We start from the raw sequence: 15,400 nt of genomic DNA on the forward strand, positions 1-15,400 counted from the left end.
TCCCGGGACCTTGGCCAGCCTGTGCCATGCTAGTCAACAGCTGAGCCGTGGTCTGCTAACATCTTAAAATTTTTGCTTTAGCTCATTATAAAAAACTTTAGGAGGACCTTCTCATGACACACATCACTCAACAAATATTAGAATTCTAAGGTTTTCAGTAGGCTTTCGTAGACTTTGCCTCCATATCAGCAATAAATTCATAGACATAGGCAAAGAGGGCTGAACTGAGGGAAGGGGTCTATAGAGATGTATAGGGGGCAGTTATGAGGGGCTGTAGGGACTGCTATCCAAGAGGAATTAGGTCTGTGGAGTGGGTAGGAGCCCTCCTGGTTAGAGAGCTGTGTGAACAAAGCCATGAAGTCTCTCAATTCTCTTCAGAGCAAAAGAAAGCTACAATATTTTTGCATGAGAAATTCATTGTGGGCTGGGGCTGGGGCTGAGCAGTAGAGTGCTCGCCTAGCAGGTGCAAGGCCCTGGGTTCCATCCTCAGCACCACATAAAAATAAATAAGTAAAATAAAGGTATTGTGTCCAACTATAACTAAAAATAAAAATATTTTTTAAAAAGAAATTCATTGTGAGCACTTACACCAAGTGGAATAGAAACCCTTAGGGAGTGGGCAGTAGTAGGGTGGTTTAGGCCTGGGGATGGGTGAGAAGGAGACATTGGAAGAGACAATTGATAGATGAGTTAGCTTTTGGTCACTGTGACAAAATACCTGAGAAAATCAAGTTGAAAAGAGGAAATTTAACTTTGGGTCATGGTTTCACGGTTTGTATCTTTGTTACATGGTAATTTGGACACATTGCTTCAGTCCAGTGGGAGAGCACTACACTATGGCAGGAGCCGTAGTGAGAATTCCTCTTCACCTCGTGGCTACAAGGAAACAAATTGGAGGACATGGTCCTCTGCACATCAAGAGCACCCCACCCTCATGACCTAACTTCTTTCCATTAGGCTCTGATACTTACAGTTTCTGTCATTTCCAGTTAGTGGAGATAACACCTCTGAAGTGGGGGTTTAGGATGATCATGTTTTCCTAGGTTAATTTTTAGGGCTTTCACACCTGCTTCTGTTGAAACCACTGACTTCCCTTAGGCCTATACTGGTGTCTGATGGGTGACCTTTTGATGTCTTGGGGCTGACAACCCCACAACTGGATCACACCAATGCCACCACTTTTGGAACCCATGTCCTCTGAAGAACAATGAAGTTTGATTACTAATGACAGATATGACCTATTTCACCTCCAGTCACTTTCGTGTGTGCCTGAACTCTCCCCAGTTCTTTGTCCCATAAATAGCACTAAACCTCGGCCACCTTGTGATAAAATCATTGTTCTTTGCAAACCTCCCCATTGCAATGATTGGCAAGCCATGTGGTGCGTAGCTTCCTTTTTAAATTTTTTTCCTCATTGATTTGTAGGAGAACTTGATTGGATTTGTGCCAGCCATGCTCAATATAGGTCAGGCTGAGGTCAGGGTTGTGTCACACACTGTGTCAGTGGGGGGTCTGTCTTGGGATGGAGTTAGAACCTCCAGGCTGTTTGGTCTCCAGTGAATGCACCCATCAGGGCTTAGAGGGGACAGAAGGGGTGTGACTTGGGTTATATTAGGGACTGTCTGTAGTTGGGTCAGGCCCAGGTCAGGGACAGGTCACACGCTCCACTCTGTACTCTGGATGGTCAGGGGCTGTGGGGACCTGAGCTGAGCCAGACCCTGCCTCTGGCTGCTGCTGCTACTGCTGTCGCCCCTGAACCCTGAAGTTTCTATCCCCACACCCCCAGCCCTTCACACATTCTGTGAGGGACCAATGGGAATACCCAGGTGCAGGAAGGCCTGCAGCCAGTGAGCAGAGTTTTCAAGGAAGGTGTCATTTTGCATTTATTTCTTATGCTTTTTCTTCATGTCTGACCATAAACTTCAGACTATAGGGAACTTATTTTATTTGCCACTGTCAGGAAAAAATATCAAATGGAGCAGAATTGGTTCTGGGCACTTGAAATGGAGCAGGAAGCAATTGTTAATCAGTTATCACCGGGAACCACAGCTCAACCTTATCTGGGCTTCACCCCACCCCACCATGCTGACCCAAGTGGGACAAACTACCTGTTCCTGAAACACGATTAAACTCTTGATCTCCTGTACAAACCACTCCTTCCACCAAACTATATAGAGACTTAAATTGTACTCACGCCCCTTCCTACAAAATTGCTTAATTTTTCCAGCACAGCAGTCTTAATTCCTAACTCAGTGTTGTCATCCCCAAAGCCCTTGCTGTTAAGGCTCTCCATGCAGCCAGCATGCACTTGGGCAGTGCCCAAGTTGTGGGTGTTGTCAGGTCTCCAAGGTGATTTGCACTGGCAACCCAACTCCACATTAAGTGCCTTCACCATTATCATACCATTTTTATTTTTTCCCTCGACACAGTGTTATTGAAATATAATTTATATAATATAAATCTCACTCATTACAAGTAGACAATTCAATGATTTTTGGTAAATTCATGGATTTGTGAAATAATCACCTAACTTGCTATCTTCACTCTTGCCTCCACTCCTAGAAAACTGCCAATAATTTTTAAGTCTTTTTTTCCTATGAGCATTTCCTAGGCAATCCAGATAAATAAAACCACAGAATTTGTTGTCTTCTGCATCCAGCTTCCTTCACTTAACATAACCTATTTGAAGTTCTAGGCAGGTGCCTGTATTTTGTTTCTTTTTATTCCACCGCATGGTTGTATCACTCTGATATTTGTTTACCAGTTGACAAGCATTTGGTTGTTTGCAGTTTGGAGATATTATGTACAATGTTGCTATGAATATTCCTGTGAAAGTATTTGTGGAGACACGTGTGTTTTGATTTAACTATTTTATTTTAATTCTTTAGTTTACTTTCTTTTTGGACATGCAGTTTTGTTTTTCTTGGGTAGATTCTGAGAATTGAAACTGCCGGGTCATGTGGTAAGTTTTTGTTGAATATTTTATAAATTTCCAAACTGATTTCTAAAAGGTCTCTAATTTTACATTCCTGCTGAAATGTGAATGGGTTTCACTTTTTCTACATCCTTGCCAAGTTTTGATATTATCTCTTTTATCAGCCATTCAACTCAAATTAAGTGGTCTCCCATTTTAGTTTTAATTTGCATTTCCCTAATGCCTGATGATGTGGAACATATTTTCATGTGCTTCATTACCATTCACAAATCTTTTATTTTTCCAAATTTAAAAAAAATTAATTCAAAGCTCATCCAGTTTGTATATTATTATACTTATTAGTGTATATTAATTGTACTTAGACACATTCTCATTGTCAAACCCAGAAGCCTCTTAATCTTAAGCATCTCTTACTCTAATAAGGTGATACTTAAAATTAACCATTGCACCAGTTTATTGATTAAATATTTAAAGGTATTATTTATGTTACAATATCTTTTGATTTCTAGAATTTCCTTTTGACTCTTTCTTGGAGTGTCCATCTGCCTGTTGACATCGCCCAGAATGTATTCATAATTATTTCAGATTCTTGATCTGAATTTTTCAAAATGCCCACTAAATCTAAGCCTGGTTTTGATGTTTGCTTTTCCTTGAAGAAATGTTGTCTGATTCTGTTTCTTCTTCTCCTTCTCCTTCCTCATCCTCTTCTTTTTTCTTCTTCATGTATACCTTGAAATTTTCTGTACAAAGTCAGATATGATGTGCTGGGTGAAAGGTTCATAAATGTGCAGTGTGATGTTTAGTGTTTATCTGGTGAGGAGTTAGGCTGTGTTTGCTGTTTGACATTGCCATGGGTGTGACAGACTGTATTTCCTCTGGTGTCTTTATTTTTGTCTCCCCTCTTGCCTGTTAGTTTCCCAGTGGATCCTTACTGATTATGGACTGAGACAGTTCCTTCCTCTCTCATTATACAGAATCCCTACTGAGGTGGTGCTGAGGTGAGCATGTGGGATAGGAAGAATTCCCTAGTCTTAGAATTAGACCTCACAGTCTCACAGGGAGCCTGTGTCCTTTGGCTAAAACCTTCATGCACTCCCAACCATGACAGGGCAGGAATGAAAGAGGGAGCAGGAGGTTGATGTTTGCCACTCCAAGTCAGTTAGATGCAGATAAAATCATAAAGATCAGCTCTGGCATGACACTCTCTCTTGTAGCAGCTTTTATAGAGTAGAACTAATACTCTGGTAATAGTCCAAAATGGTTATTTTCCCCATGCCATTGCCACAAACAGGGGTAGTGTTTGATTCTCTGGTCTAAAGCCTGAGAACCTGACAAGGCTCCTGGAGCTAGCACTCAAGGGAGTGAGGGGTCCCAGTGCTCCCACGGCCTCTCTGGAGTTCAACTCTCAAGTCTCCAGCAACTGCTCCACTGCAGTTTAGGTTTGCTCACCCAGCACTGGTGCCGGTGCCTGGCGTGTACGCCCCGGCTTCCCTTCAGGTAAACGTTGAGTCTCCAGATAAGAATGTCTCTGCAAATGTGAGGGTCACAGTTTGCCTGGGGACCTCAGTTCTCCGAGGGATCTAAGAAGAGCTGTGGATGTTCCGTTTGTCCAGCCTTCCTGTTTTGAGAGTGGGAGTGAGGACTTCCAAGCTCCTTCTGTTCCAGGCTGAAGCAGCATCTCCAACTGACCTTGGCTCACTTCTTGCCCTCCACAGCTCTTCTACAGTTGGTCTTCCAATGAGCAGTAGCCTGTGTCCTTGCACCACCTGTGAGGGTAGGGAGGCCCTGATCAAAGAATTTCAAGTCCTTCCTCCTGATAATGCTCTCCCAATAGGGCTGCTTGAAACCCTGCTCCAGGCCCACCCAGTCACTCTCTCTCTTGAAGGCAGTATCTGGAGCTCACATTTGGGACGGGTCATAAAAAGTCTCTCCTGCGTGACTGAGGCTGGGTTAGGGCAGCCTATGGGAGAGGGGGAAAAAGGCCTTCAAACTCTTTCAAAGTGGTATTGGGCTTACATTACTCTGCCACTACTTGCTTCTTATAACATCTCAAGTAGTTTCTGAACCTTATATGCTTCAGCTCACCATTCAAAATAAATGACACTGAGTACTTAAGTTGCTTCACCTAAAGAAAAACCACTTGGGCTGAAGCTGATATTTGGTGGATCTGTTATGTGGACTAGGTGTGAGTTGAGATCTCTTGGTTTAGAGTGTGAGAATGCCCACGGATCAGAGAATCTCCCAGCCCCTGTAATAGGAAAGACAATGCCCGGGTCCCCAGCACCAGCCAGCCTGAGGTTTCCATAGCACCAACAGGCCAGTGAAGGAGGTGGTACTCAGCACTGAACCACCCAAGCTCCCCTGACCCTGTGGAGAAGATGCATGGACCGCATGCTGTGCAAATAACTCATATGCAGACCACAGTTCTGAGCAGTCCTGTTGGGTGAGATCACCTGTTTTGTTGCCAGATGGAAATCTCTTGTCTTCCACCTTCCATAGAGTATGGAGCTCCAAGACCCATCAAAGATGGTGGTTATACAATCATCCAGAGTTGTACTTTAGTAGAGGTGCTCTGGCCAAAGGCCAGGATTGTACTTAAAGCTCTACAGTGTCTTCACACTGGAAAGGCCATTGCTGAGCCTTCAGAAGGTCAAAGACAGGGAAGTCCTATTGCTAATGTTCATGAGAGTTCATCCATTCTCCTGTCAGTAAGGGTCCAGGAAATTTGAGAAATATCAGGGTAGGAAACATTTACCACTGAAACCCATAAATGGTGTCCAGTTTAAGTGACCATCTGCTAAATAAAAGCTCTCCCTTTCAACAAGGGATCTGAACATTGGGGTGGGTATTGTGAGGCCTCTGGGTTCCTGCTGGCTGCATCAAAACCTGTGTCCAGCATATTTTGGGGAAAGACAGCCACACTACTTTGAAACTTATTACTGGACCCCTAGTATAGGATCAGCCTCATCAACAAGGTGACACTGGGATCCAACCACAAGAGGCATGTGGACACAAGGGTAGGTGTACCCTGGACCTTAGACAACAGGTACCATGTTAATGGGTGACTGGGGTTGGGAAAGTGGACAGTGAGTCAATCCCTGTATACATGCTTGAAGCATCCTGTAGATGCAGATGAAAAGCACACCAGGTGTCAAAAAGGGGGCAGAGCTCTGAAAATCGCTGCCTTATGAGGATGAGCTTTCAGTCTGGCATCAGGGCCTCCTCTCTGCTTCTTGACCAGATTCCAGCCCCCACCACCGAAATCTGAGAGACCTCTGGCTACAGGACAGGACCTATCGTCATCCCTCAGGTCCACTGATTCCTGGCTATTCCTCCTCCAAACTCCAGGAGTGCCGCACATCTACTGAGGGGAAGCACCGCCTCCCTTACACTTGGACACCAGGTGTAAAGCCTGGCCTTCTCTGAACAATCCGGTGCTCCCCAGGGTTGGAGCAGTCAGCCATGGTAGACAGACCATGATCGCTGCTTAGAAAGCACCCTGGCTCCCCAACTTCCTCATAGTCCACCCCTATGGCAGTGCTTTCTGCCCAAGGGCCCCTTGGCTGAAGATTCCTAAGAAGACCCTTTCCTCCTCCTTCTGGAAGTCAGATGACCAAGTGGAAGGGAAAGGAGAGCACTGAGGGACAGAAGGAGCCCAAGAGGGCAGCACAGCCAGGGGAACAGGAGGATGAGTCTTTTATTTGGGCTGGTTTGCTGAACTTGGCTTTGGGAGTGGCAGATGATGGGCAGGGAAGCTGGGGAAAGGAGCTGCTTAGATCAACAGTGGACTTGAGTGAGAGAAGCTGCAGCAAGAGCCCGGGGGCCTGGGCAGAGGAAATATGTAGGGCCCTGACAGTCACCCAGGGACCTGCTGCTGTACCATGAGGATAAATGGCAGACGGAGCCAGGTCTGTGTGCACATGAGCGTGTTCCAGGGCCCGGGGCAGCCGGAAGCTCTCAGAGGCCGAGATGGAAAGTCTGTGGGAGGAGGGTCGGGCGGAGAACTCTGCTTCCTGACTTTACTGATCCAGTCAATGAAGTAGGCAACCCTGGTGAAGATGCTGGGGTAGATAGGATGCCTGCAGTCCAGGCCCCAGCTGGCCAGTCCCACCAGGACCCAGGCATTGGGGCCAGAGCAGACAAGAGGACCCCCAGAATCGCCCTGAGGAAAGAGAGAGAGGAGTTAGTATGGGGGCTGAGTGGGGGCAGAAATACCAGGTGACAATGTTGGACACCCTGGGCTGCCACTGTCTGAATCAGGGCCCCAGTGAAGGCCCATCAGTTCAAGCCCCCAATGAGCGACACCAGAATGAAGCAGCAAGAAGCTGCTGAGATGATCCTCCCAGTGGAGATCATGTTTCCAAATCCATCAGTGCACAGCCCCGCTCTCTAGCCCCCGTGCCTGAGCTCCTGGTGGCCCAGGGCAGCACATATTGTGAGGCCGGGATGGACAGCTCTGTGGACAGAATGGCCTAGAGCAGCCGGGTCAGCTGACACCTCTGTGCAGACCCTGGCTCTGTGAACCCTGAGCAGCAGGGAGCACCCATACTGCCTTGTTCTTCACTGAGTATCCAACTTCCTAGAATTTTGTAGGAACAGAATCACACAAGTTGTACTCCTATTTTTATCTGGTGTTTTTCACTAAAGATTGTTTCCTTCTATTTCTTTTTCTTTTTTTCAATCCTGAGGATGAAAAACAAGACCCTCCTATGTGGCAGGCCAGTATGCTATTACAATCATTTAGCCCCGGGACAGTTATTTAGTAGTACACCTGGGTAGCTGTGTGCACCATAGTTTATTCCTGTTTATTGCTGAGTAGTGCACTAGTGTAGGGATATTCCTTAGTTTATTTGTTCATTAGCCTGCTACTGATCTTTTAACTTTTTCTTAGTTTTGAATTATTACCCAAGAAACCTGCTGTGAATTGTCTTGTAGTCATATAGATGTCTTTCTTGGACATCTACATGTCTTGCTTTCACTTCTCCTGGGTAAATACCTAACATTACTATGTCTGGGTTGTATGGTAGAAGTGTATGCAGCTTTTTACAAAATCGTTTTCAAAATATTTGCACCAGATTACAATGCTACCATTCAGGTATGTTGAGGGTTCCAGTTGCTTCACATCCTTGTCAACAATTGACGTGGCCAGTCGTTTGAATTCAGCCATCTAATTAATGTGTAGAGGCATCTTACTGGTGTTTGAGTTTGTATTTCTCCAGTGCCTGACAATATTGAGAGGTTTTTTTATTTGCTTGTTTGACATCTAATTGAACTCTCTGGTAAAGGGTTTATTCCAATCTTTTCAAATCTTTCCATTTTGAAATAATGTAGGATTAGGCTAGACTTGCAGGATACTATAGAGGATCTACATACCCTGCACCTAGCTTCCTCTAGTGTTAACATCTTACATAACCATGGTACAAATACTTAAACCAAGGAAGTAGAGATGGTACAAGATTATTAAATAAATATTCAGATTTCACTATGTACAAATATCCCTATTCTTTTTTTAAATTTTTTTTCTTAGTTGTAGTTGGACACAATATGTTTATTTTCTTAATTTTTATGTGGTGCTGAGGATCAAACCCAGCTCCTCACACACGCTAGGTGAGCACTCTACACTGAGCCTCAGCCCCCAAATATCCCTATTCTATTCCAAGATCCAATCCAGGATCCCATATTATCTTTAAATACCAAGTTTTATTAACCTTCTTCAGTCTCATTCATTCCTTATTTTCTATGACATTGGCATTTTTGTATACTACCAACTAGATATTAATATTATTTTTTATTACCAGGGACTGAATCCATGGGCTTTTCACGACTGTTCCACATCCACACTTTCTTTTATTTTTAATATGAAAACAGTCTCCCTAAGTTGCAAAATGTCTCACTAAATTGCTGAGGCTTGGCATGAATTTGCAGTCAACCTCCTGAGCAACTGGGCTTACAGGTGTACTCCAACACACCAGGTGACCAGTGCCCCCCAATTATGGCTTACCCTTTATTTTCTGATGATTAGACAGCTGATATGAACTTACAATAAAAACCCTGGGTACAAATATAATGTTAAAATACAGAATAAAGCCAACTGTAAATCCTGTCTGCAGAAAATTCAGAATCAATTCCAAAGACTAAAAGGAAATCTGCTGGTTAGGGACAAGAAGGGAATGGAGAGTTGTGGGGAGGGCCGGTAACAGGTTGCATCAACGTCAGAAAAATCATCATGCTGTACACTTACAAATAACTCATCCTGTGTATATGCTACACATCAAAGTTTAAAACAGGCAACTAAAATGGATACTGTCGAGGGTCCTCACAGCAGACAGCTTTGTGCTGGGATGGGCTGAGGAAGGTGCTGGTCTGAAGGAAGGCTGATGAGGGATGGAGCCCACAGAAAATATGTAGAAGGAAGGAAGTTTGGGGTCTCCACAAAGACAGTTGAGGCCAACACAGGCCCTCCAGGGGAAACTGAGGCCAACAGAACAGGCAAGAGAGCAGCAGAGCCCGACCTTACTTACTTGGCAGATGGCCTTTCCTGTTGAGAAGTCCCCCACACACAGCATCTCCTCCTGCACAGAGTAGTTCCTGCCTTCTCCAGGTGTTTGCCCATAGAAGGTATTGCAGATCGTGCTATTCATAAGACTCACCTTAGCTTCCTGGAGAGAGTAGGGCGGTAACAACGGCTCTGTGAAAATGAGAAGGAGGTGAGTGACATGCACTGTGCCTTAGCAAAGAAACCCAGACGACTCAGAACCCCCACTCTGCCTGATGCTCACCCCTACTCTCAAGCATGGGTTTCAAACCTTGGTTCAGTCTTCCATGCTAAGCACCCCACCTTTTTCTCAAAGCTGTCCACATACTTAGCCTATTCCTCCAACAACAGAACAACCTTTCCTATTCTACAAAGTGGCAAATCCCACTAATCACGTGACTCCACTCCCTGGAGTTCAGCAACCATTCACTCACCCACCTACCCTCTCATGAACCATTCAGTCTACTCTCTACCCATCCATTACTAACCTTTTTGCCATCTCTTTATCCACTGACCTGCCCACCCACACGTCCACTCATTCACCCATTCCTCCATCCATCTACCCATCTTCCCACACTCATTCTTCCATCTACTCCCATCAGTCTCTCCATTCTTTCTTCCTTCTCCCCATCCACTAACACATACAACCACCCATCCACCAACTTCACCCATCCATCCATCCATCCAATCATCTTCCCATCCAATTCCACATTCATCCTCCCATCTGTCAATCCATTCATCCATTCTCTCACCCAATCACTTATCTATTCACTTGTCCTTGTATAGGGCATCATGTGGGGACCTGAGTAGAAGTACACAGGATGGAAAATGGGAGAGAAATTTGGAGTCAACAGGCAGGAAACAGTGATTTACTGTGCCAGGGTGGAAAAGAGCAGTGGAGTTCCTACCAGGTGCCTTGGGACACTGTCTGGAACATTAAAACAAGACTTGGATCTTGCCTTCAAGGAAGAACCAGAATGTGTTTGTACACATATGTATGCTGGGGGCTGGCCATCCCATGACTAGGGAGTGTTCCTAACACTGGGTGGGCAGGTATTAGGCTTGTGGGCAGAGCACTCACTGAAGACATGTTCTGTCCAAAACACTTATAGCACCACTGTTGAGAGACACAGAACCAAATGCTGACCCCATGGATAATTACAAACTTGTACTGTTCTTTCTTTTATTGAAAGTACACCAGAAGCATTTCCCTCGAGCCATAAACAATCCTTTCTTTATTAAATCATCCAGGCATAAGCCTTTGTCTATAATTCTCTTCTTTCAATCTGACAAGGCAACACAAAACCCCAAAGCTTTCTCCATTATGCAGTTCACATGACAAGAATGTGAAGTGGACAGGATAAGAGCTAGGTGAGCTCACAGACATTAACCATTCCTAAGTTGGGATCACTCTGACTTCATCATGCAGGCTCTGGGGTCAGATGCCACATGTGACTTACCACTTTTCCCAAGCACCTTTCCAAGGATTTTCAAAGGCCTGTGTGTTTAAAGTTTGGCCCCAACCCGTGACACTACTGGGAGGTGCTGGAACCTTTAAGGAATGGGGTGTACAGGAGGAGGGTAGGTCACTGGAGGTGTGCCCTTAAAGGGGATGTCAGGAACCCAGCCCCTCCTCTGGCTCTCTGCTTCCTGAGCAGCACTGCTCCATAACTTGCTCAGGATGCAACGTCATCCCCATGTAACATCATAAACCATGAATCACAATAAGCCTTTCCTCTTTTTCAGTAATTATCTCAGGCAAGTTTGTTTTCTTTGTTTTTACAGTGATGGAAAGCCAACTAACAACCTGGAATGGGACAGCCCCCGGGAACAGCTTTGGAGTTCATTCAAGTCATCCCAAACCTTGGCTGATTAAACACTCAAATCAAAAGCCACCAAGACTCAAACAACCCAGATTCTTGATTCCAGTTGTTAAGGATCCCCGGATATTCAGGGACTGGGCCACATGGAACTCTGAAGCATAGAATCATACATTTTCAGAACTGAAAGGGATGTAGCACTTGCCCAGTCCTCATCTGAGAGAGCATGGAAATGAGGTACAGGGGGGTCAAGTCCAGGGGCTTCAGAAACCAGCCTGGGCCTCTTGCCTGGCTGAGCCACCCCTCTCATGTTGCCCTGATCCTCCTCCTGTCCTTCATTTCCCTTCCTGCCTCTCCCAGGCCCCCTCACTCTTCTCGGAGAGCCTTCCCCAGCCAGTTATCCAACAGGACGTTTGACTGGGCAGCTGCATGTCTGCACGTGGGAGGCAGACAGGAACCACGTAGGGTGTGAAGTTCACAGGCAGGTGCAGCTGCAACATGGCAATGTCACTCCCGAAGGCATAGAGCTTCTCAAAGTCTGGATGGGTGATAATCTGGTTCACGAGCATCTTCTGGGTGCGCTGGGTGTGCTGGTACAACTGAGTGTTCCCCAGGAGGACCTCATAGTCCTGTGGTGCCTGGGATTTGCTGAAGGAGGAAGGGCCCATTATCAGCATCATTCATCTCTGATTCTGGGGCCCCCACTCTTCCTGCATCCTCATCCCACTGCCCACCCTGCTCTGGACCCCTCCTCCCTGCCCTGATTCCAGGCAGCTTTGTCTCCTCCCTTCTAACACTCAGGAGCCTTCTCCCTCCAGGTTGATGAACACTCAACTGACAACCTCAGGACGCAGGGCTTCCCACCACCTCCTAGAACTGGAGGAGCTGAGAATCCTGGTGCTGGAAGGGCACTAAGGGGTGCCTCAGATCAAACCCTCTTACTTTCCTAGGGGGAGCTCTGGATCATTACAGTGTTATGGCTCGGATCTTAAGTGACTCCCATAGGTTCATGTGCAAAAGGCTTGGGTGCTGGTCTGTGGCAATGATGGGAAATGGCAGAAACTGTAAGCAGCAGAAACCTAGTGGAAATCAGTTAGGTCATCCGGTTGGGGGTGCTCTTGACATGCTGTTGGGACCATGTACCCCTATTTGCTTCCTTGCTGCCATGAGGTGAAAGGGACTCTTCCACCATGTGCTCCTGTCACAGTGTACTGTTCTCCCACAGGCCTGAAACCATGTGGCCAAGTTTCCATGTAACAGAAGTACTAACTAAACCGTGACCCAAAGTAAAATTTCCTACTTTTAACTCAATTCTCAGATATTTTGTCACAGTGACAAAAAGCTAACTCATGTACCAGGTCTCTTCCAATGTCGCCTTCTGATCCATCCCCTGGCCTAACTACCTCTAACCCACTCCCTCAAGGTTGCTTTTCTCCACTTGGAGGTAAATGCTCACAAAGAATTTCTTAAATGCACAAACGAGTGCACAGAATTGAAGTTCTCCTGTTTCTGAAGGGGAATGAGTAACTTCATGGCTTTGTTCACACAGTTCTCAGACCTGTATGGCCCCCATCCATATCACAAGCCCAATTCCTCCTTTAAGGAAGTCCCTTGACCCTGCCCCCCATAATGTAGCATCTCGCTGGACCCCTTCCCTCACATCTGCCCTCCTTGCCCACTTTGAGCTTCTTCCTGCATCATGCTGACTGAAGCTTGTTCCTTGTCTTCCTGAAACGATGGAGATACATCGGCATGGGATCCGCCACCACCCCCCATGTCATGGAGGGTTTCAGGGGACTGTGCCCAGATTCAAGAGAAGCTAGCTGAGGTTTCAGGGACAGTAAGTGTACAAATTGCAACTCCCCGACCTGGGCTATGAGTCCGACGTTCCCTCTGGGTCCCTCCACATGTGTTCTGAAGTTAGCCACAGAGACAGGCCCAGGAGGGCCAGGAGAGTTAGACTCCTGACTGTCCATGTCATTCTCCAAGGCTGGGGAACCCTACACTCCCCACCAACGCAGCCTGACAGATGGGATGGGGGCAACTATGGCTCCTCCCAGGAATGTAGTTTAACAAAAGTAATGAAAGAAATCATTTCATTGCTGATCATATCTGGTCTCTGACTAGATTCGTACTCTCAGGAGTGTAGGGTAAGGTGCCAATGTTCTCAGGACACGTCCATGTCAGGGGGGACAGACATAGGGAAGAGGGGTCTCTCAGATGGGGCTGAGGATGAAGGATGATAAGGACCCAGGAAATGAAGAAAGCATTGGGTGGCCAGTGGGGAGGACAGTCCAGGTGGAGTAGACAGTGGATCAAAGAAGAAGCAGTGTGCATTTGGTGGCAGCACACTGACCCACAGCAATACCTAGAGGAGGGCCATCCCCTCTGATCCCCTTCCTCCCCTGCCAAACCCCCAGGAAGCATAACTCACTTGAGAAAGCAGTGGGCTGTGGAAAGTAGCCAGTGGGCGTCAATGAGGACAGCTCCGCAGAGATGCTGGCCCAGGTAGAGCAGGCTGGCCTGCCATGGCCACTGGCCATTCACCGAATCATGGCCACCATACACCTTCCCTATCACCTTGGGCTTCCCACACACTGTGGAGACAATCCCCCCACATCTGTTAGAGATACATGTGGTGTCCCATACCACCCCAAGGACAGATGGGAAGGCCAAGGTCAAGGGACAAGTGACCAGCCCAAATGATTGAGGGCTGTCCTGGCCTCAGACTTCAGTCATCACAGCCCAGGCCTAGATGGCCTAGTACAGCTGAGCAAGAGCCACGGGAATATTGGTCTGGGGGTCTGGACAGGAAGGGGCAAGGTGAAAGGCTGGTCACAGGACAGCCAGGGGACTGGGAAGGATACCCTGGGGCCTCACTCCTTCCACCAACACAACTCTATGCCTACTTTGCAGATGAGAGGAGTGAAGTTCTCTGGGGTTACTAATCTTACTTTTTCAAGGTCATAGTTTCTAGGCAGCTGTCTTCACTCCACACCCTCCACCCCAGTGTCATAAGGAGAAAAGACACAATCAGGTCTCTGTGTACTGTGTGACCTGGGGCAACTGACCCCCGCTCATGGCATGCTCCATTGCTAAAGGGGTGGGGCAGATGGAGACTACTTTGTTTAGAAGACTCCTATCGGGGGGAGGATCCATGGTCCTCACATTTGAGAAGGGTTGTCTTGGTCCCTGGCTGTGCTCCCAGATTTCTGGAAAGGGACCCGAGACTCCTGAGCCTGACTGCCTCTGTCTCTGGGCCCCCTACAACCCTGGGCCAGACCTGGGCCCCCTGTCCTCTTCCACAGCCTCATACCTGAGCTCTGGCAGGGATTCCCACCCATAAAATCCCCGCCAGATTGGGGAACCTGACCTACCTTGGGTGATGTCATCTTCGCGGTCGCCTGCTTCAAGGTAGAGGCAAAGAGAACACACCGGTGGCTTCTCCCTGCCTGCCCGGGCCTGCTCCCGCCGCCCACCAGCCTTGCCACCAGCCCCGACTTCAAACGGACCCTGGGCCCCGCCCACATAGCCCCAGAGCCCGCTGGCTATAGGCTCCAGGTCCTCCGGTTCCCCGGTGAGCTCACCTGCGTTTCCTGGGGGCTGCGAGGGACTAGGGGAGGAGGCAGCCTGGAGTCGGAGAGACAACAGCAACAACAAGGGCCGCAGAGCCATGAGCCTGGCCCGCTCCGGGTCTGCGCCTGCCCTGGTGCCCATCCGGGAGTGCTGGACTGCGGGATGACCCGCCCTGCCCTGGACCTACCCATGCGCAGATGGTTCCTGGCCCTGCCTGAGACAGGCATCAACACTCCAGCCACCGCACCCCACCCCCACCCTGTCACCTACCTGACTCTGGCCTCACCTGCCACCGCATGCACTGGAGGCCCTGGCCCTCATCCCAAGACAGACCCCCCTCACACACACTGGCCCAGTACCCTGACCCCTCCCACACCAACCTTGACCCAATCAAGGACCCAAATCAATGAGAAAAGGAAAAGGAGGCTACACGTAGAAAAAGGGAAAAGATATTCAAGAGTAATTCATCCCCGGGGTGTTGCCCAGAGGCGGGGCCACCGAGAATAGGGGAAGACCTGCATTCCAGGGCACGAT

General features: G+C 47.6%; 1 protein-coding gene across 1 annotated transcript; it reads right to left on the reverse strand.

Annotated features, from left to right (window-relative positions):
• Window positions 1-6,791: 6,791 nt before the first annotated feature.
• Window positions 6,792-15,007, reverse strand: LOC114108506 (putative serine protease 47). Its single transcript, XM_071602615.1, has 5 exons — window positions 14,668-15,007; window positions 13,725-13,887; window positions 11,661-11,938; window positions 9,457-9,623; window positions 6,792-7,097 (listed from the first exon to the last, which is right to left on the reverse strand). Exons 1-5 carry the CDS (start codon window positions 15,005-15,007, stop codon window positions 6,792-6,794), a joined length of 1,254 nt encoding a protein of 417 aa, XP_071458716.1.
• Between the last annotated feature and the right edge of the window lie 393 nt (window positions 15,008-15,400).

This window comes from Marmota flaviventris, chromosome 16 (assembly GCF_047511675.1).
Source record: "Marmota flaviventris isolate mMarFla1 chromosome 16, mMarFla1.hap1, whole genome shotgun sequence".
NCBI classification, from domain to species: domain Eukaryota; kingdom Metazoa; phylum Chordata; class Mammalia; order Rodentia; family Sciuridae; genus Marmota; species Marmota flaviventris.